This window comes from Haliotis rufescens, unplaced genomic scaffold (assembly GCF_023055435.1).
Source record: "Haliotis rufescens isolate VD_foot unplaced genomic scaffold, xgHalRufe1.0.p SCAF_8, whole genome shotgun sequence".
NCBI lineage: Eukaryota > Metazoa > Mollusca > Gastropoda > Lepetellida > Haliotidae > Haliotis > Haliotis rufescens.
The window spans coordinates 9301774-9326417 of NW_025964372.1; the positions used below are offsets into that span (position 1 = coordinate 9301774).

The following is a 24644-nucleotide window of genomic DNA, read 5'->3' on the forward strand; positions in this document are numbered from 1 at the left end:
TATGTAAAGAATGCCAAAGGTCAGAACAGAGTCACAAATACAAATTTGCAAAAAGTCATTCCATATGCCATTGACCATATCCCCTTCTTACTGAATAACAATTCATAATGGTACAACCAGAAAAGGCTAACTAAAGAGCCCAAAATGACATTTTCAATAAGATATCCATGTTAAACTTGATTGGAATTCTGTGAGCATGTTTTAGATGCACCATAGCTGTTAACTTCCATGCAAAGTTTCAGACTCATGTCTTGTGGTTTCAGAAGTGATGCTGAAAATGCAAGAGTTAATGACAGATGGATGACAGACGAACATACCATAATAAAATGAACAGAGAATAGTATCTGATGATATAATATATAGTCTTAAAGTATTATCAAGCCATATTTAACAATAGACACATTCTCGATGGCCTGTGTTGCCGAATCTGAACATGAAGAGCTATTTCTCCAACACATAGCATTCACTGACCCCCAATGTTTTAGAAACATGCAACTTGCCTTGAGTTCCTTGAAAAAGAAGCAGCTGCGTGCCCACTCCACCATGAGGAAGAGCAGCTGGTCAGTCATCTTACACATCAGTTGTAGAAAATGCTCTGGGTGTCCTGCTACATCCAGCTGCCCAAATTCTGTCTGTAGAAATGTTAATAGCTTGTGTTTGACCTCAGCTTCCTCAGCCATACTTGACTTAAGATCTGCCACTAGCTGAGGAGGCATGATTGCTGTGGACATCTGAGGTGTTGACGGGTGGTAGGTGCGCAGAGCATCCATCACTGAGGGGTAGGAGGATGACATAGGATAAGAGTTTAGTGGTGACAGAGCACGATGGTGTGAGGTTAGAGGCAGTGGACTCGAGGTATGTTGGGCAGTGTTGTTTTGGTTACTGTTGCTGTTGCTGTTGCTGTTACTGTTGTTACTGTTGCTATTATTGTTATGGTTACCAAGAGGAGGAGATGGACATGTTATGCTGGTCTGACCACCCATACTTCCAGGGGGTGAATCTATTCTGTAAGAGATGTTTAACAGAGCTGGATCTGGCTTGATGTCTTCTGGGGATCCAGGCATCGCTGCCATACCATTCGCTAGTCTCATCTGGCAATGGGACACTATCTGCTGCTGCTGGCGAAGAGCTTGCTGCTTTAATGCTCTGTCTCGCTTGTACATTGGACCAAACTTGTTTCTCCCTCCTCGCATTCTGTCTGATCTCACAGCTGTAGGAAGAAAAAGAAGGTACATGAAGGTATATGATAATCAATTTGTAAACCGAACCAGAAGCAGCTCAATCATTACATTCCACCACACATTTCCAGTGTGATGTCCCTGAGTAGGTGGAGTTCAATGTGACAGCAAATACATTGCACATACACAGTCCTCACTTGTCACGTATTCATATAATATAACAACTACATTATACATTGAACATATCTGCAGAAATAGAGATACATGCATGAACACTTTAGGAAGATGTGTAACCACAAAGTGTCTTGTGACCTTTTCATGATTAGTGCTAAAAGAATTTGCCGAGAGACATCTGGAAGAAGTCTGTGGAATAAATATATAATGTCAATAAACTTTGGAGTTGGCCTAAAGAAACCCACCAGGGGCAGGGTAATGTCAACATATGCCAATCAGGTTGTGCTGTGGGAGGTGCTGAGATAACAAACAAAACCACCTCAGAAATGATGACACTAGATCTGTCTTATGAACATTTATCATACAGAGTATCATTTCTAATCCATCAACGGTTTAATTGCTTTCATCCCATAATGACATTATGGCTAATCAAAATACTATACAGACTGTGCAGATCAGGTTATGCTCACATACCAAGCTGACAGCCTGTAAAAGCTACAAACTATTATTTACCTGTTACTATCCAAATGGCAACGCTTGATGACTCTTTCAAGCTTCAAGTTTTTTTTCTTACTAAATGTATTGACATAAAAATACATTCTCAACGTATCACTTTGGTACATTGCCAGTTTGTTTTGATACATTAAACAATTTGAAATATCAACCTTTGACATTGACAAATCAATGACTGCAAAAACACCTGGAATCCAAGCTACTAATGGACATTCACATGTATCCTTTTTCCGATTTGATCAGAAAACCTAAATCAACTACTGTAATTCATAAAATTAATGTGCCACCTAATTAATGCCTGGCATAAAATGCCTCATGAAATTTATTGAAAACTCTACTGATCGGCAGTCAACACCAAGACTGCAGACAGAGTGCCATGAGACAACAGTTGGATGATCACCAGTCAACACCAAGACTGTAGACAGAGAGTGCAATGAGACAGTGAAGGTGACAGCAGTTGGATGATTACCAGTCAACACCAAGACTGTAGACAGAGAGTGCCATGAGACAGTGAAGGTGACAGCAGTTGGATGATTACCAGTCAACACCAAGACAGTAGACAGAGAGTGCCATGAGACAGTGAAGGTGACAGCAGTTGGATGATTACCAGTCAACACCAAGACTGTAGACAGAGAGTGCCATGAGACAGTGAAGGTCACAGCAGTTGGATGATTACCAGTCAACACCAAGACAGTAGACAGAGAGTGCCATGAGACAGTGAAGGTGACAGCAGTTGGATGATCAGCAGTCAACACCAAGACAGTAGACAGAGAGTGCCATGAGACAGTGAAGGTGACAGCAGTTGGATGATCAGCAGTCAACACCAAGACAGTAGACAGAGAGTGCCATGAGACAGTGAAGGTGACAGCAGTTGGATGATCAGCAGTCAACACCAAGACAGTAGACAGAGAGTGCCATGAGACAGTGAAGGTGACAGCAGTTGGATGATCAGCAGTCAACACCAAGACTGTAGACAGAGAGTGCCCCAAGACAGTGAAGGTGACAGCAGTTGGATGATCAGCAGTCAACACCAAGACTGTAGACAGAGAGTGCCATGAGACAGTGAAGGTGACAGCAGTTGGATGATCACCAGTCAACACCAAGACAGTAGACAGAGAGTGCCACAAGACAGTGAAGGTGACAGCACTTGGATGTTCAAAGACTGCAGACAGAGAGTGCCAGTAAAGGTTAACCCTCAGTTGGAATGAATCATTGAACTGCACAAACAATTCGGCTGTGTCTTTACATGGTCTCAAACGTCCAGGACATTAAGAGGAGGAAATTCTAAGATCATAAAAGGTTTCAAGTGTGGTAACATGAGTTAGTGCAATCCTTTGAACTCACAAATGTTTGCAGTGCTTTTGTTTGTAATAATAAGATTATTTAAATAGGTTACAAAGAACAATCATCATACAAGGTCAGCGACTGTCATGACAGCTTGATGAACTTGTGTAAACGGACTGAGCACAGTTGGCACAGTACCTGCATGGTGAACACCATCTCCCACTCCGTTACACTATACTGGGAGCCTTGTTATGCAAGTCACTGTTTCCGGAATATGCGATCAGCCTGACGTGACCAAGGACTCCAATATGTCCACAGACTCACATTTTTCAGATTAATTTCATGATCTACAGTATCCTGATTTCCTTACTACACATGATTCCTTACTCCATATAATTTCCTTACTCATTATGATTCCTTACTCCATATGATTTCCTTACTCATTATGATTCCTTACTCCATATGATTTCCTAACTCATTATGATTCCTTACTCCATATGATTCCTTACTCATTATGATTCCTTACTCCATATGATTTCCTAACTCCATATGATTCCTTACTCCATATGATTCCTTACTCATTATGATTCCTTACTCATTATGATTCCTTACTCCATATGATTCCTTACTCCATATGATTTCCTTACTCATTATGATTCCTTACTCCATATGATTTCCTTACTCATTATGATTCCTTACTCCATATGATTTCCTAACTCCATATGATTCCTTACTCCATATGATTCCTTACTCATTATGATTCCTTACTCCATATGATTCCTTACTCATTATGATTCCTTACTCCATATGATTTCCTTACTCATTATGATTCCTTACTCCATATGATTTCCTTACTCATTATGATTCCTTACTCCATATGATTCCTTACTCATTATGATTCCTTACTCCATATGATTTCCTAACTCCATATGATTCCTTACTCCATATGATTCCTTACTCATTATGATTCCTTACTCCATATGATTCCTTACTCATTATGATTCCTTAATCCATATGATTACTTCCACTCTTTCAACACTTTCTTTATCTTTTGCCAACAATTGAGTTAGTTATGCTACTGATCAATAAACAGAACTTTTAGAAATTGTCTACAATAATGTTACTCAATAAGGCGATAAACCTACCATGTTTTGAAATTTGATGTAGTCCCAATGTAGAGTAGGTACCTCTTATTTTTATTTGGAATTGAGAACTTTAGGGCGAGGTTTCAAATGTATAAATAAGAGGTATCTAACAAGGGGAAAAAAGTGGTCACAGGTAGTTACATATGTAACAAATATTACTAAAGTTCAACATTAAAATACCCATAGTCTTGAGTAGTTCAAAATAAGTGTGGAAAACACATAGTTTTTCAAAAAGAAGTTGACAAATAACCCTCCAAACTTAGTCTGAAGACAGATGTTTAAACAACCTGCTGTGCACTGTTTGGACTCACCAAGTCATTTCTTGGAAATCAAATATGCCATTTCCATTGTAGGGGTGACAGGTTGTAGAAATAGTTTCTAAGATCCTAAACTAATATATTTCTACACCACATTTATGAATTAACATTTTACTATGAATCTAACATGTGTAAGTCTTATTAGTTAGTTTGAAATTACCTCCAGTAAATAATAATAAAATCAAAATAAATGCCTCTCCACCCCAAACTTGGATATGACAGAATAAGACTACATCACTGTTACCCGGTACTCACAGCTCACAACTGTCAATGGCTGTCAATGTTGTTGTTTACCTAACGCAACATGAAACAAGATGACAGCCCTGATCTATGATGTGGTTGCATATTAACCTGTAGATTTACTGGGAGTGAGAATGCTGGTACAACATGGTACAATATGGTACAATATCATTACCAATGGAACTGAGTAAGACTGAACAGCCACTTTTTATGTTGCAGAGGAGCCAGCTATGTTGACATGAGGAATCTGCATGATTTGACACGTCAATTTCAAGATTTCAGAGATTCAAAGCCAGCTTGTGAAAGCAATGAGACAGTTGTGGCCCAGAAATAGTGGTTGTGTATGATTTTCTTAATTGTGTGTGTTCTGAAATGAATTTCATCAAGTTTGATAAGCTGTGTCTTCAGTGATCTCAGGACATTGTTTTGGTGGCCTTTATAAGGGACGAGTGTTTTCAGATAGATTTTCAAATCCACTCCTGCCAGATCCTTAAGGTTATGGTTGACGGAGATGGCAATGAATATCGAACACAAAAAGGCTCGTAAAAAACATGTTGTCACGAATAAAGTTCCTTCAAACTTTCAATGATGATCGCAATTGCCTATTCCAAGTCTGTTCGAACATGTCCCTAACAGTTGGTCCACAATTCGTAGGGCTGTAGTGAGTCAGCGAGTAGGGTTCTACCCCGCTTTTAACAATATCATTCGCACATTGTACCTATGTGGGGAATCAAACCCGGACAAACCTACTGGTAAGCTTTTACCATATAGGACTGTTCATAATTATGCATGAATACCATATTTATTTGTGTAAAATATAAAAACTTCAGGTGTGTAGAGAGGGGTGTACATTATATACGTAAGCAGCCCAGCTAGCACACCTACATGGGGCCGACGTCAGCTGTCATAGTGGCATCGGCGAACTGCAGGAGTCTGCTGTCATAGTGGCATCGGCTAACTGCAGGAGTCTGCTGTCATAGCAGCATCGACTAGCTGCAGGAGTCTGCTGTCATAGCGGCATCGGCTAACTGCAGGAGTCAGCTGTCATAGTGGCATCGGCTAACTGCAGGAGTCAGCTGTCATAGTGGCATCAGCTAACTGCAGGAGTCAGCTGTCATAGCGGCATCGGCTAACTGCAGGAGTCTGCTGTCATAGCAGCATCGGCTAACTGCAGGAGTCAGCTGTCATAGCGGCATCGGCTAACTGCAGGAGTCTGCTGTCATAGTGGCATCAGCTAACTGCAGGAGTCTGCTGTCATAGAGGCATCAGCTAACTGCAGGAGTCTGCTGTCATAGCGGCATCGGCTTACTGCAGGAGTCTGCTGTCATAGTGGCATCGGCTAACTGCAGGAGTCTGCTGTCATAGTGGCATCGGCGAACTGCAGGAGTCAGCTGTCATAGCGGCATCAGCTAACTGCAGGAGTCTGCTGTCATAGCGGCATCGGCTTACTGCAGGAGTCTGCTGTCATAGTGGCATCGGCTAACTGCAGGAGTCTGCTGTCATAGTGGCATCGGCTAACTGCAGGAGTCTGCTGTCATAGTGGCATCGGCTTACTGCAGGAGTCTGCTGTCATAGCGGCATCGGCTTACTGCAGGAGTCTGCTGTCATAGTGGCATCGTCGAACTGCAGGAGTCAGCTGTCATAGTGGCATCGGCTAACTGCAGGAGTCAGCTGTCATAGCGGCATCGGCTTACTGCAGGAGTCTGCTGTCATAGCGGCATCGGCTTACTGCAGGAGTCTGCTGTCATAGTGGCATCGGCTTACTGCAGGAGTCTGCTGTCATAGCGGCATCGGCTAACTGCAGGAGTCAGCTGTCATAGTGGCATCGGCTAACTGCAGGAGTCAGCTGTCATAGCGGCATCGGCTAACTTCAGGAGTCAGCTGTCATAGTGGCATCAGCTAACTGCAGGAGTCTGCTGTCATAGTGGCATCGGCTAACTGCAGGAGTCAGCTGTCATAGTGGCATCGGCTAACTGCAGGAGTCAGCTGTCATAGTGGCATCAGCTTACTGCAGGAGTCAGCTGTCATAGTGGCATCGGCTAACTGCAGGAGTCAGCTGTCATAGTGGCATCGGCTTACTGCAGGAGTCTGCTGTCATAGTGGCATCGGCTAACTGCAGGAGTCTGCTGTCATAGTGGCATCGGCTAACTGCAGGAGTCTGCTGTCATAGCGGCATCGGCTAACTGCAGGAGTCAGCTGTCATAGCGGCATCGGCTAACTGCAGGAGTCAGCTGTCATAGCGGCATCGGCTTACTGCAGGAGTCTGCTGTCATAGCGGCATCGGCAAACTACCAGTTTCTAGTATGAGTCACAAAGGTAATACCGGTACCCTAAGGATTTCAGAAATGTATTGTAGTTTGGGTAAACGTTCTGCGCACACTTTGGCCACGTGAAAAGTAAGCTTGTGGATTTATTTATTGCTATTTTTGTTCCTTTTTGTACAATTTTTACCCCCGGCCTTTCCTTGTCTGCATTTAGAGGACTGCCCAGGGCCTGCTCTTTCCACAGATACCATACTGTTTCTTGTTTTCGACATTGATCTTAAAGTATTGCATATTTCCAAGAGCTTTCCATATCTCTATAATGGATAATATGGTTTCCAAAAGGGGTCCCTAATGTATTATGGTCGGAAATTATGCTAAAACCTGGTTTGGGCGTGCAGAGATTATAGGCTAAATTCTTCATATCCTACACAGTTCATTCAACAAATCACAATATATGGGCAAAGGCTGGCAATATTTCAGTCAGTTTTCTTATGTTGGCCCAACGTTTCCACAACATTCTTCAAGGGAAGCTACTCCTAATTAACACCAAGCAGCCAACACAAAAGGAAGAGACTGCAAGCCTTGGATAGATCTGACACTGCAGTAAGTGCTTACTTAATTAATGTGTTTATGACGTGTTCAACTCATTTTCAAACATTACATGTGAAAAAAGAAACAATGTCCATTCAAACATAAAAGTAATTAAGTATTAACGTCCATGTCTAAATCTGTAGAAAATGTCGTAACACTGCAGGTATGCAATTTATATTTTCGATGAAATCCCAGGTCTCCCCTCCCCCAAAATATCAAAAGGTCGGTCCCTTAGCTCTTATTTGTGATGGCTGCGGTGAACATGAAATTCATAATGAGGTTTTCTGAAACTTTAGCATTGCATGTGCATGTCACACAGTCCAGCTAACTCCTACTGATCAATGAACGGAGCTTCACCATTGTCCACAGGATGTAACCCTGCGAGTTCAGTTTTCGATCACCATACAGCGGAAGTGACAAAACCTTTTGGGACTGATGTTTTTTTGACAGGAATGTCATAGTTACTTGCAAATTCTAAAAATTGTTGGGATAAAGCTTGAAACAAAAGCACAGTTCTCTTTGCATGAGATCAATATGTGTTACAAGTCTGGGCAATATTATCTACCTGGACACCTATATAATATATCGATCAGAGACCATACATACCTATGTATTTGTAATAACGCCATTTCATTTTGAGCTATGGCTATATCATGACCAAACATTGGTTGATATTTAGAAATTATTAACTACCACACGATTTTGCCGAAATTATTGTTAACTTTATTGAATGCAATTTTGAATAAAATTAATCAAATAGATTACAAACATAAGTCCAGATATAAAATGAACACTTAAATAGTGTAACAAAAGGGTTAACTTGCATATTTCAATACAGATTTGTTGATATTCTATCTCCGATGATGGATCATGACAGTCATATATACGACCGCCTGAAATGATAATAAAGAAAAAGTTTGTGCGTATTATACATGACATATATTTTACAGAATTTAATAGCCCATAATTAAGGGTGCACATAACACATGAGTGTGTATCATAGACAGATAAAAAAAGTTTTGCGTCCACTGATCAATCAAAAGGGGCGCTTATTGGGATCGTTCACTTGCCAGTATATCAGCAAATATCGCCATGGGCGCTAATTAGAGCTTTATGTCTTTCTTATATTTTGTTATCGAAAAACCTGTTCTCAACCCTGACATACATTACCTAAACATTACAAGTTTTCTGGAATGCGTGCATTAATATATATTATGTCAGAGTCAGTGATTTTTCAGTCGGACAGTGACAACAGTCTATATAGTACCAACTGAAACCTGTTTCTTAGACACTGGGCACTCGTGAAGAGCAACCTCCCCGTGGTGAGTGCTGGGTAACGCCAATAACTCTACCCCTGTGTGGACCTGGGGTAGAATATGTCCACAGCACCCCATTGCTGGTCGTATGAGGCGACTAAATTGGGCAACCTGTTTGCCGTGGGTTGCGCCCGTGTTGGTGGAGGAAGGTAGTCTGGTGGTTGAGGGCACTGGTTCCAGGAATAGCGTTCTTTTGCCCAATACACCACCAGAATGGGCCCGGTTCTATCAATCAGCTGGTCACGCCAAGCCTTGTGCATTAACATTGTCTTGCACAAAATTGAACAAACCTTTAAAATGATATGTCAACAGTTGCAATTTATCTGTTTTGAACTTGGACAAATTCATTGAATTTATAATGGTTCATTACAATGTGAAGTAGATTTGTTTTGCACATAAATGTTATGTTTAATTGTATATTTTTGGGTCTTGGTCACTCAGTTCATTAAATTTCAATATATGTTGAAAATAAATGAATACAAATCATTGCCTAGAGTCAAATATGCCCAGAAGGCGGTGGCTCATGGGCCAATCCAGTAGATCTATTAATCTTGCATTAATACTTCTGCTTGAGTATACTGCCCCAGTGTCCTGGGTGCTGTCAGATAGAGACCCACTGGCGTATAGCATTGTCTTATTGATACTCCATGGTGGGTGGGGAGCTGGGACGATGAACCTCTATACACTTACCATGATACCCCCCAAACAACTAAAATGTACGTTAGAAGATAGTACATCTGATGATGATACTGTTTCAAGAAACAAGTCTGACTTTTGTTCTCGATTTTTGGTGATCTCAGCATCTGACGATGGACCTTTGAAGATAAATCCCTTTGCTGTTTCCAAAGCAATTTATAATATCGCTGGAGATGTCGTGACCATGAAAAAGATAGGATCTGACTGTATCATAGTTGAATGTAAATCTGCGTCACAATCAGCTTCACAAACATCTTGTTTCTGTGCCAGTTACTGTATCAGTGCAAAAATCACTCAACAGTTCTAAAGGCATTGTCAGGGACCGTGAACGTTGTCTTTCAGACATGTCTGAAGATGATATAGCTTTTGAACTGAAAGACCAAGGTGTAACAGGTGTCAAACGATTTACCAAGAGACAGAACGGTCAAATTGAAAAGTTAAACACGTATCTCTTAACCTTTTCTCTTCCGGTTCCAACAAAATCTATCAAAGCAGGTTATTGTAATATTGGTGTGGACAAGTACATACCGAATCCACTCCGGTGTTACTCATGTCAAAAGTTTGGGCATGGTGCCCAATCATGTACCAACAGAAAGAAGTGTCACCGATGTGGACAATCTGATCATGATACATTAGACCACTCAAACAATCAGAAATTTGCAAACTGCTCTGGAGATCATGTTGCATCTTCAAAATCCTGTCCTGTCTGGCAACTACAACACCAGATAGTAAAAATGAAACCTGAGAGGAATATTTCTTTTTCAGATGCCAAACATTTGGTAATGTCATCTACCACTCCAACTACAGCTGTATCATATTCAGCAGCCGTTACAAGTACATCTCCAAAAAGCTCCAAATCTGTTCACTCTGTTGAATGCCAGACGGACATCACCTGGGTTAAGACCATGGAATATTCACTTCTCGATACTCAGTCTGTTGCATCTACCCAAACAAACTCTTCATCCAAATCACCGTCTCGTTCAACATCTCGTTCAACATCTCGTTCACCATCTCCCTCTGTGGTAAATGCCAGCAAGACATTTAACTATACACAGAAATCTGATCGAGTACCAAATGTAATCCTGTCCAACTTTTCAACAAATTTCAGATTCTAGAGGACATGGATGTCACACCTCATCCCCGAACGCGAAAAAAATAGTCATTCGCCTCGGGCTAGAAACAGATCTCCTGTACTGCCACCTCCTGTAACATGAACACTAACTACCCACTAATTCAGTGGAACTGCAGAGGACTTAGGACCAATGAAGTACAGTTATTGGTACAAGATGTTAAACCTTCTGTTTTCTGTCTTCAAGAAACATATTTAAAGCAGACAGATAAATTTGATTTGCGTCAGAATATTGCTTACCATTCCTTTTCTCCACCAGTCAACAAAGCCACTGGTGGTTCCTCTATCTTGGTGAGGCAGGGTATTATACATAGCCCTGTTCATCTTAACACTACTCTTCAGGCTAACTTTGCACCTTGCATTTACCCTGTGCGCTTTGTACATACCTCCATCTTCTTCGCTTCAGTCCTTATATGACCAGCTCCCTCAGCCCTGCATAATCATTGGTGATTTTAACGGACATAACCCTTTATGGGGAAGTAGCAGCACTAACACCAAGGGACACACGCTAGAGGATTTCATATCTGACTATAGTCTATGTGTTTTTAATGATGGTTCCAACACATATTTACACCCTACAGCTACTTATTCAGCCTTGGACCTTTCACTCACTGATGCAACCCTTTTGGATGAATTTTCGTGGTCAGTTTATGATGATCTATGTGGTAGTGACCACTTTCCTACAATTCTAACAGTCAATAATCCATCTGACGTTCCACCCTCAACAAGATGGAATTTTTCAAAGGCCAATTGGGCTCAATTCACAACTCTATGTACTGATAAACTAAAACCTGAAATGTTCAGGAATATTGCTGACCCCATTCAGTTTTTTTCAGATGAACTGAACGCGATTGCCAATGATACCATTCCTAAGTCCTCTGCAAATCCACACATTCGCAAGCAATGGTTTGATAGTGATTGCAAACAGGCTAGAAAATGTAAGAAGAAAGCGGTGAAGTATTTCCGAAAACATCCTACTGTACATAATTTGAATTATGTTAAGATTACTAGTGCCAAGGCACAACGAACTTTCAAACAAAATAAACGTCATTCGTGGTGAAACTACGATTCCAAGATTAATTCACGTATACCCATACCAAAGGTGTGGAATATGATCCAAAGGATTAAGGGCAAAGGCTCAAAATCAAGTGTTCATCATCTTAAGGAAGGTGATGAGTTCTTGGAAGATCATTCAGATATTGCAAATAAACTTGGCGAAACTTTAGCTAAACACTCTTCTTCATCAAACTATCTCCCAGAATTTCAAAAATATCAGAACCTTCAGGAAAAGAAGAGGATTAATTTCAACTCTGATAATAGCGAAGACTACAATGAAGTATTTTCACTACATGAGCAGAGCTACAAATAGCCCTTGGGCAAGCTAATGACACAGCAACAGGAGCTGATAATATTCACTATCAGCTTTTGATGCATTTGCACGAATCCGGTCTTGCCATACTTTAAGAAATATTTGACGAAATTTGGACTTCAGGAAATATTTCTCCTTCTTGGCATAATGCAATCGTTATCCCTATACCTAAAGTGGTGGGGATCAAACAACACTCCTTCATTTATATCTTTCACTTATCCGGTCAAAACTTGATTATGGCTCCATTGTTTATGGTGGAGCCTGTTAAAGCAATTTAGAAAAGTTAAATACAATACACCATCAAGGACTAAGGCTCTGCCTTGGAGCATTTAGAACATCTCCTGTTGACAGTTTATACACAAAGGCTGATGAACCTTCCCTCCAACAACGCCGTATAAAATTATCTCTACAATATATCACTAAATTGGCTTCGAATCCTTCAAACCCAGCATATGCCTGTGTATTCAATCCTCTTTATGAGACAACTGTTCAACCGCAAGCTGAATCTTGTTCCACCACTTGGGATTTGAATCCAAAAGCATGTCATTGCTGCTAATATAGATTTAGATTTAATCACTTCTTATCGACTTCTGTCTACTCCTCCTTGGCAGTTGGTCAGACCAGACGTGGACCTCTCACTCACTCAATTAAAGAAATCTGACACAAATGATTTAAAATACCAACAGGAATATTAACAATTACAACGCAAATATTATTCACATCGTTCAATCTTCACGGATGGATCCAAGGATAGTGGCAAAGTTTCCAGTGCCACTGTCTTTGGATCAAAAACCATATCTACTAGAATCCCAGACAATAGCTCTATTTTTACTGCTGAGGCAAGCGCTATAAAAACAGCCTTGGACTTCATTCAACATCAGTCTAAAAGTAAACAATTTATCATTTTTTCTGATTCTCTTTCATGCCTTCAAGCACTAAACAATGTCTCTCTAAATCATCCATGTATTCTTGACATTTTAGAATTGTACAATGATCTGTCTACTGGGCAATGCAACATCATATTTTGTTGGTTACCAAGCCATGTTGGCATCGTGGGCAATACAAAAGCTGACGCTGCAGCTAAGGCTGCCCTTGAAAAGTCTGTCTCTAACGTTCTGATTCCACACTCAGATTTCAAATCTGATTACGTCAAACATTTAAGGCAAACAAAGTGGAATACCCAGTTAGGTAAGAACAAACTGCATGCAATAAAACCAACTCTAGGATATACCCACGAAGAAGATGTTTTACGACGATGTCGCATTGGCCATAGCCGTTACACCCATGATTATTTGCTAAAAGGTGATGATCCTCCGTTTTGCGTCCCTTGTGGTGAGAGAATTACAGTCAAGCATATTTTGCTTGACTGTATAGACTTTTCTCTCACAAGGGATACTTATTATCATTCAACGTCTTTAAAGGATCTTTTTAATAATATCAACGTTCGTTTAATTCTCTTCTTTTAACAACTCGTGTTGGTCTTACTTTGATTAATGAATAATTTGCATATGCAAGGGGTCGACGCATGGTTCTCAGGAAGAAGTGACAACTTTGAGACAATGGCTTGCGGTATATACAATTTTACTTTATACATGTAGATATATACATTTATACATGTAGATATATACATACAAAAAACACTATGTGCCAGGTCAGCACATAGTGGTTGTGGTTGTTGTCTTGGTGCCCCGGAGCACCCAGCCTAACCCTAGCTAGGCTAAGGGTAAGACCTTTCTTTTTTCCAATCTCTCTGGACCAAGGCTTATATAGCCAGGGTCACCTGACATTTAGTAAGTAATAAATATAAATGTAAACAGTAAATCATCAGTGACATACTCGCACATCTTGTTCAGGATGGCAGACGGTCGATGTACAAAAAAATGGGGATTAACAAATAGGATTAGTATCTTATAAATAACAGCAATTAAGTGTTTCAAGGCATATAGATGTCATGGCTCCAGGGTAACGAGCCTTTGCAATCAAATGTTCTTCAGACAATGGGTGTCGTAAATCAGTCACTATGACAGTTTTTTAAAAGAAATAGAGTTATTTGATAAATTTTGAATTTTGAATTGTTTTAAATTAGTGTGATATTATTAACAACTGATATTATTGAAGGCGGTGCCACTCAGGGGGTTAAAATAGTATAAAAGTATTGTCCTCCTGACTCTGGCATGCAAGTCCATCTAAATAAAAGTGTATAATATCAACTAGTGTTTTAATTACTTGACTTTAGTTTGATTTTTTTAATATTGGTTAGCACTGAATATGACCACTTGTGACCAAAGTGATGACATAAATCCTGCTGGGAATCATGCAGAAAGCAAAAGCACTGTAATTCCCGTGATCCCCAGTTAGGTGGTCTATCTAGCTTTGGTTGCCGGTGGTATATAGCCCAGTTTTATCTTGTACCTAATCTACTGAAGAATTCTTTGTTTTTATTGGGAACTGGTTTGTTTTATACCTTAGCTGTGATACATGACTTACTGTTTTACTGTCCTTTGTCGACAGGTATTTAATAATATTAATAATAATAACGCTCATCAATTATTTGGTTTCATCAGATATTCGTGAGTGAAGAGGCAGACTTCTACGCGATCCACAGCATAATACAATACAGAATAATACTTCAAACACGTCAGAAGTTGACACACATTAACTTAATACCATACAACGGCCAACCTTCAGAATTCAGGAGTCCATCACACACAGCTTTCATAGCCCTAAGGTTATCGCAACTCCCATACTTTAACACAGACTAATAACCGTTGTTGAGCTACGATCGCCTTGTGGAATAGGGCCCTGCATAACAAAGTTAACAATCACGTCACAATACCCTACGATGTAAACAGTGCCATGTGACGTCAGCCAACCAACAAGGCTGATGGGGACATCAAGTCTGCGGAAGCTCCAATCAGTGATCTATCATCTCTTCACGCAATATCATTGAATAAGCTCAGGAATGATGAAACTTGTTCCTGCAGTACATGCATCGTATTAAACACTGTACTACCAGCTAATTGTCATTAAATGGGGGATCTCTTCATGGGCGAGTAAAACTATATGTATACTTGTCAGTGTATTCATGTTCATATGCTGGCCAGTGATCCCAGGTAACTGAATCAGATAGTCATGATAGATGTATCAGTGGTTGATGTAGATGTGTATATTACATCATGTGATGCGATCTGTATAGCGCGTGAGGCACGTACAGGAACAAGCAGCTGATAACTGTTGTGCACCATGTGTCTGAAGCTTAATGTATTGGTTGATATCAGTATGGTACCTTCTCTGACATATATTGTCCACCAATTGTTTCAAGGCTTTGTCTATATGAAGGAAATGTACACTAGTGGTGTCATTCCATGACAACAAACGTGCCTTAACGTAACTAAGATACAGTAGAACATGGATATAACGAACACGGATAGAGCGAACAAACGAAAAAAAATAACTGTTACAAAATCCACAATTTACCTCCTCTTTTTTTCCATAAAAAAAGTATGTATGGCGGTCGGGTAGCCTAGTGGTTGAAGCATTCGCTCGTCACGCCGAAGACCCGGGTTCGATTCAAGACATGGGTACAATGTGTGAAGCCCATTTCTGGTGTCCCAAGCCATGATATTGCTGGAATATTGCTAAAAGCAGCGTAAAACCTTACTCACTCACTCACTCACTCTACCCTGACAAGCCGAAATGTTAAGCAAACTGAGAAATCTCAGTGTCAAGTGTCACAGACAAGTGGCTATACATAATCAGCAGGGAATCAACACAATCAGTGGTGAAGATTTAAACTGGTTAAACTTGCTTGAGAAGATTTATTTCAGTAGTAAGGTATTGCTTAGTGGAACAGATGTGAGCTCGTCTTTCTAGGGTTGCAATGATTCATTTCTTGACTTGAGATGGATGGTTGGAGGCTTAGTGAAGGTACTGATCTGTGTGAGTAGATTTGCGGTATACAGAGGTCTGCTGTATGTCTGTACAGGGACTGCAAGGAAGGGTTGGTGATTAGATTCTTCTTCAATGGTGAACTGCATACGTAGGTTTTCGATCAGTCATAATACTCTTGTTTATACCACTGGCTTCACCTCTTAGGATTGTGTACATTGTCTCCACTCTCCTGTACCCACACCTCAATCTACCCACACCTCAATCTACCCACACCTCAATCTACCCACACCTCAATCTACTCACACCTCAATCTACCCACACCTCAATCTACCCACACCTCAATCTACCCACACCCCAATCTACCCACACCCAAATCTACCCACACCTCAATCTACCCACACCTCAATCAACCCACACCTCAATCTACCCACACCTCAATCTACCCACACCCCAATCTACCCACACCCCAATCTACCCACACCTCAATCTACCCACACCCCAATCTACTCAGCTGTATAAACACTATCTCATACCTGTATAAGTTAGTCTACCATACTCTAGTCTACCGTACATCACTTGCATGATAACAGTGTTAGAGCCTACACCAAGACGTCACTCCTAATTGTATTATTATTACTATACATTTATATACCACAGGTACCCAGGTACCACTATCAGCTCAACTGCTCAGCTCAGTTTTCACCTTACTCAGTATTCCAACTTGGAAATACCTATCAGAGACGTTAAAGGGGCATCTGCGGTAGGAACTACCACACTCTAGTGGGTGGAGCTTATACGAGTGATCTGACAGGTCCATATGACGTCATTAATAACACACACATTCATTGGTTAATACGTAAACCGGTGATGAGGTGACATGATATGTAAACACCAACCCACACGGCTAAAAGGACGTAGGTTTGTGCAATAATACACTGACAATTAATGGTAATAAATATTCATCAAACTATTCCACGACTTCTCAACAAACGCGTACGTCTTTGGTTTCAAAACTTTCCTGCTATTTCGTCTTCGGTGATGGCGTACATCTTCATAAAATATCACTGTGAAATGTCCCCGATCTATGTTTTCATTCCAGTCTTACACACACAAATTCGTCCTGTGCTTATATTCTCTGGACGAGAACGAAACACGTTTGTCGTGATAAATAAGAGCAGTGTTATTAAAACTCTCAACATAATGTGTGTCACGGCACCAAACATAATCCTGTGGTGTACGATATATTTGGAGTTTGTGAAAAGCATTTTTCAAATTATCAACGGCACTCACTGATTTCAGTGTTTTCGTTGGATGATATTGTTCGTCTTGCCTGCACCTGGAATCTGGATGACAATGATCGTGAATACCCTGGTAATGGTCAATAATACTGTCAAGTGATGAAAGTAGGTTTTTTTCGCTTCTGTCACACGTTTTCATTGCCCAGTAGCAATGTGTTTTGACGGAGGCACACTTGTCCGAAAGTTTCTCGTGCCACATCACTCCGTGAAACTTCGTGGGTCCCCGTGACACAGACATAAATTCCCTGCTGATTCCTTTTGTGGCATGCCAAGTATCATTTGCATTACATACTTCCAAACAATGTTCTGATAAATATTTGTTCACACTAGCATTTCTGTCATGTGCGTGAACATTGATTTCAACTTTATTTTCATCAAGATGCTCATAAAATTTTCGCTCTCGGCTGCATTTCTTTCTCCACCCATGACGAGCATCTGTCATAATGTCAATGCATCGATAATCTTCTTTCTGATCAATAGATTTCAACAATGTGATACACACAGCCTCATTCGTCTCAGCCATATCACTTACAACGTCACAATGGCGATCATAAAACGAACTGACATATGGCTCGGAACAAACTCCCAAGTTAGCATGTGTAGAAAATCTTTATTGTACAAAACGAAGTCCAGACATCAACAAGACATGAACAATGCGAGTATTCGCTTGAAACTTCCCCCCTTCAATATGACTAGACGTGTCCCATCTAACACAATGCTGACCACAACTGAAGGAAACTTTTCCGACATGTCCAAATCTGCTTATTTCATTCAGTTTTAAGGCGTGCGTACAATTCTCTTGAGTTGCATGATAATGAACCCGATCAGTTACATTCTGTAGCGCTGACTGAGTAACAACGAAGAGTTCCACGGAGGTGTCTTCATGCGAAGATATTTGATAAGATGGTGGTACTCGTATCAACAATTCACGTTCAGAAGGTTCGGTCTGTTCAAAAGCACCCCGTCCATGCTGATTCAAATAAAAGTCAAACACTTCACACAAAACCGAAGTATTAGAAACTTCAGAAATTTTCTCAGCCATGGTTAATTTAACAGCATCTAACATCTAGACAGACAATTTCTCATTTTCATCACTCACATAAAAACCAATAGATCCAGAAACATTAGTAGACAAAGATAGTTTTCTTTTTTCATTTAGTTGATTCACGGTCTACAATTTTCCTGCCTATTTTCATCCCGAAGTCTTGGTACATCCATGATTATTCAGCAGAAACAACACTAGAATTAATCTAGCGCAGAATACCAACACTAAATAATTTAAATAGTATTGTTTTTAATTTAAGCCAACACTTGCAAACAAACACTAAATTTTAATATTTCAATTCAATTACAAATCTTTCTGATTTTCTAACTTTCTGTGAAAGTACGATTACTACCCGTATATCACAATAGCTTTTCATAGCCAAATGATAAGTCTGAAAATACTCTTTCTGATTTGCCAACTTTCTGTGAAAGTATGATTACTGTATCACAAGATCGAGCTTCTCACAGCCAAATGACAGTCTGAAACCGTGCACGCAGCACGCGGGAGCATATGCAAGATATTCAAATACTGTTTCTGCAAAGCGAGGAGTGTTTCTACGATGCTCATGATGTCAATCACTGGATTGTCTGGTGCATACTCGATTATTTCAAGAGCAGCGATGTATAGCTGCAATATTGCTGAGTGTGACATTAAGCAACAAACAAACCAAATCTGTCTTGAAATACAGCATATACTTACGGAACATACAAACACAACCTGTCTCAATAATTATTAATAATTATGTCTGCGAAGTAAGATGTGTTGTGGAGTATTCTGTCCCCAAACACAGAACCAAAAAAGAACTATTTGTCTGGAATAAAACCAACACACAACCTATTCGGACTGATTAAATCCATTTTGTCCACTGATAATGCATCTAATATTGAAATACCAAAACAATCTTGCATCAATGTTATGTAAACAAACTTGCGAATGAAGGTGACCTTCGACACACACCAACATGATCAGGGTTATGACCCCGGGATGCACTAAAAAAGAAATATGCATTTTAAAGTAAAGATTTGTTTTCGTGAATCATATTATAAAAACATGATGTACGTGCTATTTTTGGATTGCAATTATTTATATATATTATTTACAGATGGGATAAGGCACGACTTGTTGAAACCATTGTGGATTTCTTCTAATTAATTTCTGAAACTTTTTGCATGCCCCCTTTCCGACCACACGATCTCCTAGCAACCATGCCCCGAGCGTGCATCCAAACTGGATTACTGCTTACGACAACTGTCGAAGAAGTTTGCAAGTTACCTTGTCTTCAATATGAGCGACAAACATTTTCGAGTGACGCTTAATTTGACAGAAGAGTTGTTTGAGATGATCAGGGGAGCCTTTGGTCATGAAGAGACGGATGTTAAACGTAGGTGCGGATGTGGGATTGGTGAGGACAAAATGGGAAGTGATGCCAGATTGTGTCTTAAAACTTGTGCGCGAATTATATCCAAATCCACCGAACAAACAATATATGGGACACATGTGGATCTAATTATAAAACTTGTTTTGATGTGTGAAAAATTTGTGAAAGAAAAGGAAATCAGTGATTAAAATTTTCTTTGAATATGTGCATTGGATTTTTCGTTATCATAAGTACAAGTACAATATCCAGGAGGGTCTATTGTATGTCAGAGCATCTAGTCTTGTATCGTTGCCTTTTAATACAGTTGGTATCAGTTGGTTTTGTGCATTGTTATGCTGATAGACGTGACATGTTGATGTATTGTTGTCAAAGTAAGAAATATTGGCGCAACTTCTGTTTTTTTAAATTTGGCATATTACAAAAGAATAGTTGTAAAGCCTTATTAATTAACATTTTAAAAATGTGATCTGGCTATTGTGTGATATGATAGGCCCAACTCTGGAATGCAAGTAACCAAACAAATACCCAAATATTTACGTTATTATCCGAAAAAATTGTATAATCTTGTCGCTAAGGTTACTGTTACATTAACCAACAATGTTGTTGTGCTGCTGTTCATCTGTAAATATATACTCCAAATTACAATTTGACAACAAACTCATCTAAACTGTCACATGTACACATGACCATGTGCTTTGCTATTTATAAATAAGCTCCCGTAAATAAGCTCTGCCCACTGTGATTGATGCCAAACACGATCGATTCGATTTTTTATGATTTAGTTCAATACTTTCCATGCTTACAGTCTCTATTTGAAACAAACACACAACCAGGCACCATGTAACGCCTTCCTCTATTACATCATAGCCATCTATTCCTATTTTGGGAAAGAGCGTGTGCACTCCAAAATCGAGATGCACATATTGCAAGGACTTATCCAAAGATAATTTTGAGAAGCTCTATAAAGCAATTAACTGTCCAAAATCTAGAAACTTTCTACATAAGTCCCTCCCAAAACGAAAACTAAATCAGAAAAATGTTCTCTCCGGTAAATTGATTTCCTCAGAGAAACACACGGGCGTCAAAGGGGTGATGGATAAAGTGAACCTAGTCTTGCCTTTGGAGGATAGATTACGTTACTCAACCCACCCACCCGGGGACATCAGCCCTTTGCCTGGGTTCAGTGGGTAGTTCCGTCATTCAAGGTTTAAGAGAAACCTCTGAGCCATAACTATTCCACTACCCACCTTGAGTATGAGTGAATTGTCTCAAAAACTAACCACGTCTATGTCATATTGGAGAAAAGTTTCCAAGTTATGTCACATGACTTTGATGCTCTAAAACAATCTGTAAATCAAAAGGAAGATACGACTAGATCCCATGATTCAGGTATAAGCAGAGAGTTCTATTCATACACAGATCACAGGTCAGGCAGTTCACAGGACAAAAAGCGAAGTGTATCCATGGTGATAATCGGCCTTCCTCGCCAAATACATCTGGGTAAAATGACTGTCAAGGCACCCCAGCAGAGTTTTGTTGGCAGAAGAGTGAGGACCTTGGAGGTGATTTTGTTGAAACACCTACCAACTACCTCATCATGAATTCAAAGAGAAAACAATTTGCTTACAATGCTACTTTCAAGCTCAAGGTGGTTGCCTTGCGGAAAGAGCAATAATTGTGCTGCTGCACCTGAGTTTTCAATGAATGAGTCCATAGTTCAGAGTTGGAGAAAAGCGAAACTATCACTGGTGGAAATGCCAAAGACGAAGAAGGTCAACCAGGGATCAGAGATTCCATTAAAGTCACTGGAAGTTTTTTCAGTGGATCGGTGACTTGTAACAGTAGGCATGCATCGTCACATGTATGATGATACGGCAGCAAGGTCTCCATATTTATCGGACGAGAAAGGACATGAATCTCCCTAATTCGTTCAAGGCATCGGGAAACTGGTGTTTGCGCATCTTAAGAAAACACTGAGGCAGAAGACGCACATTGCACAGAAACTTCCTTCTGAAGTTGAAATGAAAGGCGATTTTTTTCAACAGTTTCTTCTCTGTGAGCGGAAGGTTAAATATGAGTTAAGCCAGATCGGTAATATAGACGAAACCCCTCTCAACTTTGACATGCCAGGATCAAGGACCATTGACACCAAGGGGACTTCAACAGTGTCAGTACGAACATGTGGAGCAGAAAAACAACACTTCACCGTGGTGTTGAGCTGTATGGCTAATGGGACCAAGCTGACACAGATGCTGATATTCAAGTGGAAGACGATGCCGAAAGACAAGTTCCTACATCACAGTACAAGAAAAAGGGTGGATTGACACTAGTACACAAGTGGATCGACAATGTCTGGATGGACCTGCTTGAGTAGGACATGTCCTGGGCTCATTTGTGCGAAGCTGATCAGGCAGTGATCCCAGGTGGCTGCACATCCCTGTTGCAGCCACTTGATGTTTGTCTCAATAAACCATTTAAGGAGAATGTGAGGTGGGGGTGGAACACGTGGAAGATCAATGGTGATCACACCTCTACCAAAACAAACAGAGGAAGGCACCGCTACCAGTTGTTGCTGAATGGGTGAAGGCAGCATGGATGGAACTAGCAGCTGACATGGTTAAGCGAAGCTTCTTGAAGTGTGGTATTGCGAACACAATGGATGGATCACAGCTTGTTCGAGGATCTGGTTAAGTCGGCTGAAGGTGAGAGCTGACACAACTGATACAGTCGCCGATATCCCAGACAATTTTTAAGATGAATTGAATGAGTATTATGACGACAGAACAGATTCGACAGCCTGGGGCGTTCTGTGTGCGGAAGACTCCGACTCTTGAGTTTGATGGTTTCACTGAGGTCGATTTGTGATTGTGTCGTAATGAAAACTATGTATGACAGCAGCCTGTAAAATAAGTTAATAAGTCTGGAAGAGACTTGAGTGATTTTATGTATGATTTACGGGTTTAAGTATGATTTTGTTTGTTTGTTGTTTAATGCCTCTTATATGACAGCAGCCTGTAAATAATTCACAGAGAGGAGGATTTGTATCAATTTGAGAGTGTGCGGAAACAAATGGCTTATAACTTGAAATATGTTCTCATGTTATTATTTTATTTTACAGGAATCAATTTTGTGTCGCGCCTTGTAAACACAAAATGGCGAGGTGTGCTGGAGTTACACACTCGAGCAATCATCGCAGAAAAACCAAAAAAAAAGTCTGGTGTCCCCCGCCGTGATATGACTGGGATATTGCTAAAAGCGGCGTAAAACCATACTCACTCACTCACTCACTCACTCACTACATCCAGTTTGCTTTATAGAGGGGGTATAGGATTTAGGGTTGAATTTGAAGGCATGTACTTAAGGCGGTCGCCTTATATACCGCGATATACGGTAACTCCATTAACACAGTCCATCATTGTAAGTCTCAGAACTTTTCAGCCATTTCTCATAATAATGAGGAAGATTACTCAAGTAAAAGGCTCCATCTTGTCTCCATCTTAAGTGTCTATCCAACAGCTCATTTGCCAGTTTCCATTGTGCACTGCAGTAATCCATATTTAAGTTTGTAGTATTCCTGTTTTCATAAATACATCATATATAATGGAATTAACATGAATACTCTATCTACTTCTACTACAACTGAGACTTCAACATACTGGAAGGCATGTTCCATGAAGAGACACTGGTAACACTTTCAATAAAAAAGAGAAAAGAACACTCACCCTGGGTTCTTGGCATCTTTGTTAGCCACCCTCAACTTAAACTGTAGCCTATCCACCTCTTGTCAGTAGGTTACTATCCAACATTTCTAGTGTGTGTGTGTGTGTCTATATATATATATATATACATACTTACTTTCAGAATGTGAGAGAATCGCTCTCGGGAGCAATCCCTGATGTAAAACCATGACAAGGTTGTCTGATGATGTAAATGCATGGTAACAATCAAAACTACTGAAGATAAAGCTGGTGACTCAGATATTAGCTTGAACTTGTGTGTGTTCTGAGCGATAAATTAACAAGTGCGTCAGACTCGTTCCATGCATGAAGAGCTGCAAGAAGAGCTGCACAGATGGTCCCAACCAGCCATCTGGATACAGACTGAAAAGCTACATCCTTCCCCATCAGGATGCAGGAAATGATAAAGCTGACACTGAGATGTCCTGAAGCCAAAAGCCTATCCATGTCTGTTACACCCAAATAGGAGGGAACTGCTACCAGCACCTGAGGAGGGAAGTCTAGGAGATAGTCATCCTGCCAGTGTGTCCCTCCAAAAGTGAGATTTTGAATCTGACCACTGCTTCAACGGGATGTCAATATAAATGTAAAAACCTTTACAATTGCTGTTAACATGGGCACTTAAAACTGAGAAACACAAGCACACCCCTGTCTGTTTTTCTCTGTTCAGAGACTTCACAAGTTCCTAAAGCACTGGGTCTCCAGAATAGCCTGGTCCACCACCCTGCCAAATCGTCAAGCAAAAAGCTGTTTGATAGCGGAATAAGTGCACACTACTTTCTACTATGTCCTTCACCATTGGACGTAGGGAATCCCTTCCGAGCGACTAATAGAAAGGTACCCAGCATGAAGGCGAAGCAGTTCCAGGTTGTCATGACAATGATCAAATGAGTTGTATCAAGGTCTCCCAACAGTAGGTGCGCCACTGGCTGCTCTACTAGCACCCCCAGGAGGAGTGGAAACGTGGCCACCTCAGAGGATTATCACTTAGCTTGGGAGACTTGCTCTGAGTAGACTGGGGCAGAAAGCATGAGCGACATTGCTGGTCCAGTCTAACATGAATGCTACCACCTGATGAT

The 24644-nt window shown here is 40.4% G+C and overlaps 1 protein-coding gene across 4 annotated transcripts in view; it reads right to left on the reverse strand.

Annotated features, from left to right (window-relative positions):
- Window positions 1-24644, reverse strand: part of LOC124120194 (nuclear receptor subfamily 5 group A member 2-like) — a 241688-nt gene that overhangs the window by 33391 nt on the left and 183653 nt on the right. For all 4 annotated transcript variants that reach the window (XM_046482953.2, XM_046482955.2, XM_046482954.2 and 1 more), the window contains one exon: window positions 501-1210. In XM_046482953.2, coding sequence (XP_046338909.1) covers window positions 501-1210 — 710 coding nt within the window. The remainder of the gene's footprint in view (window positions 1-500; window positions 1211-24644) is intronic.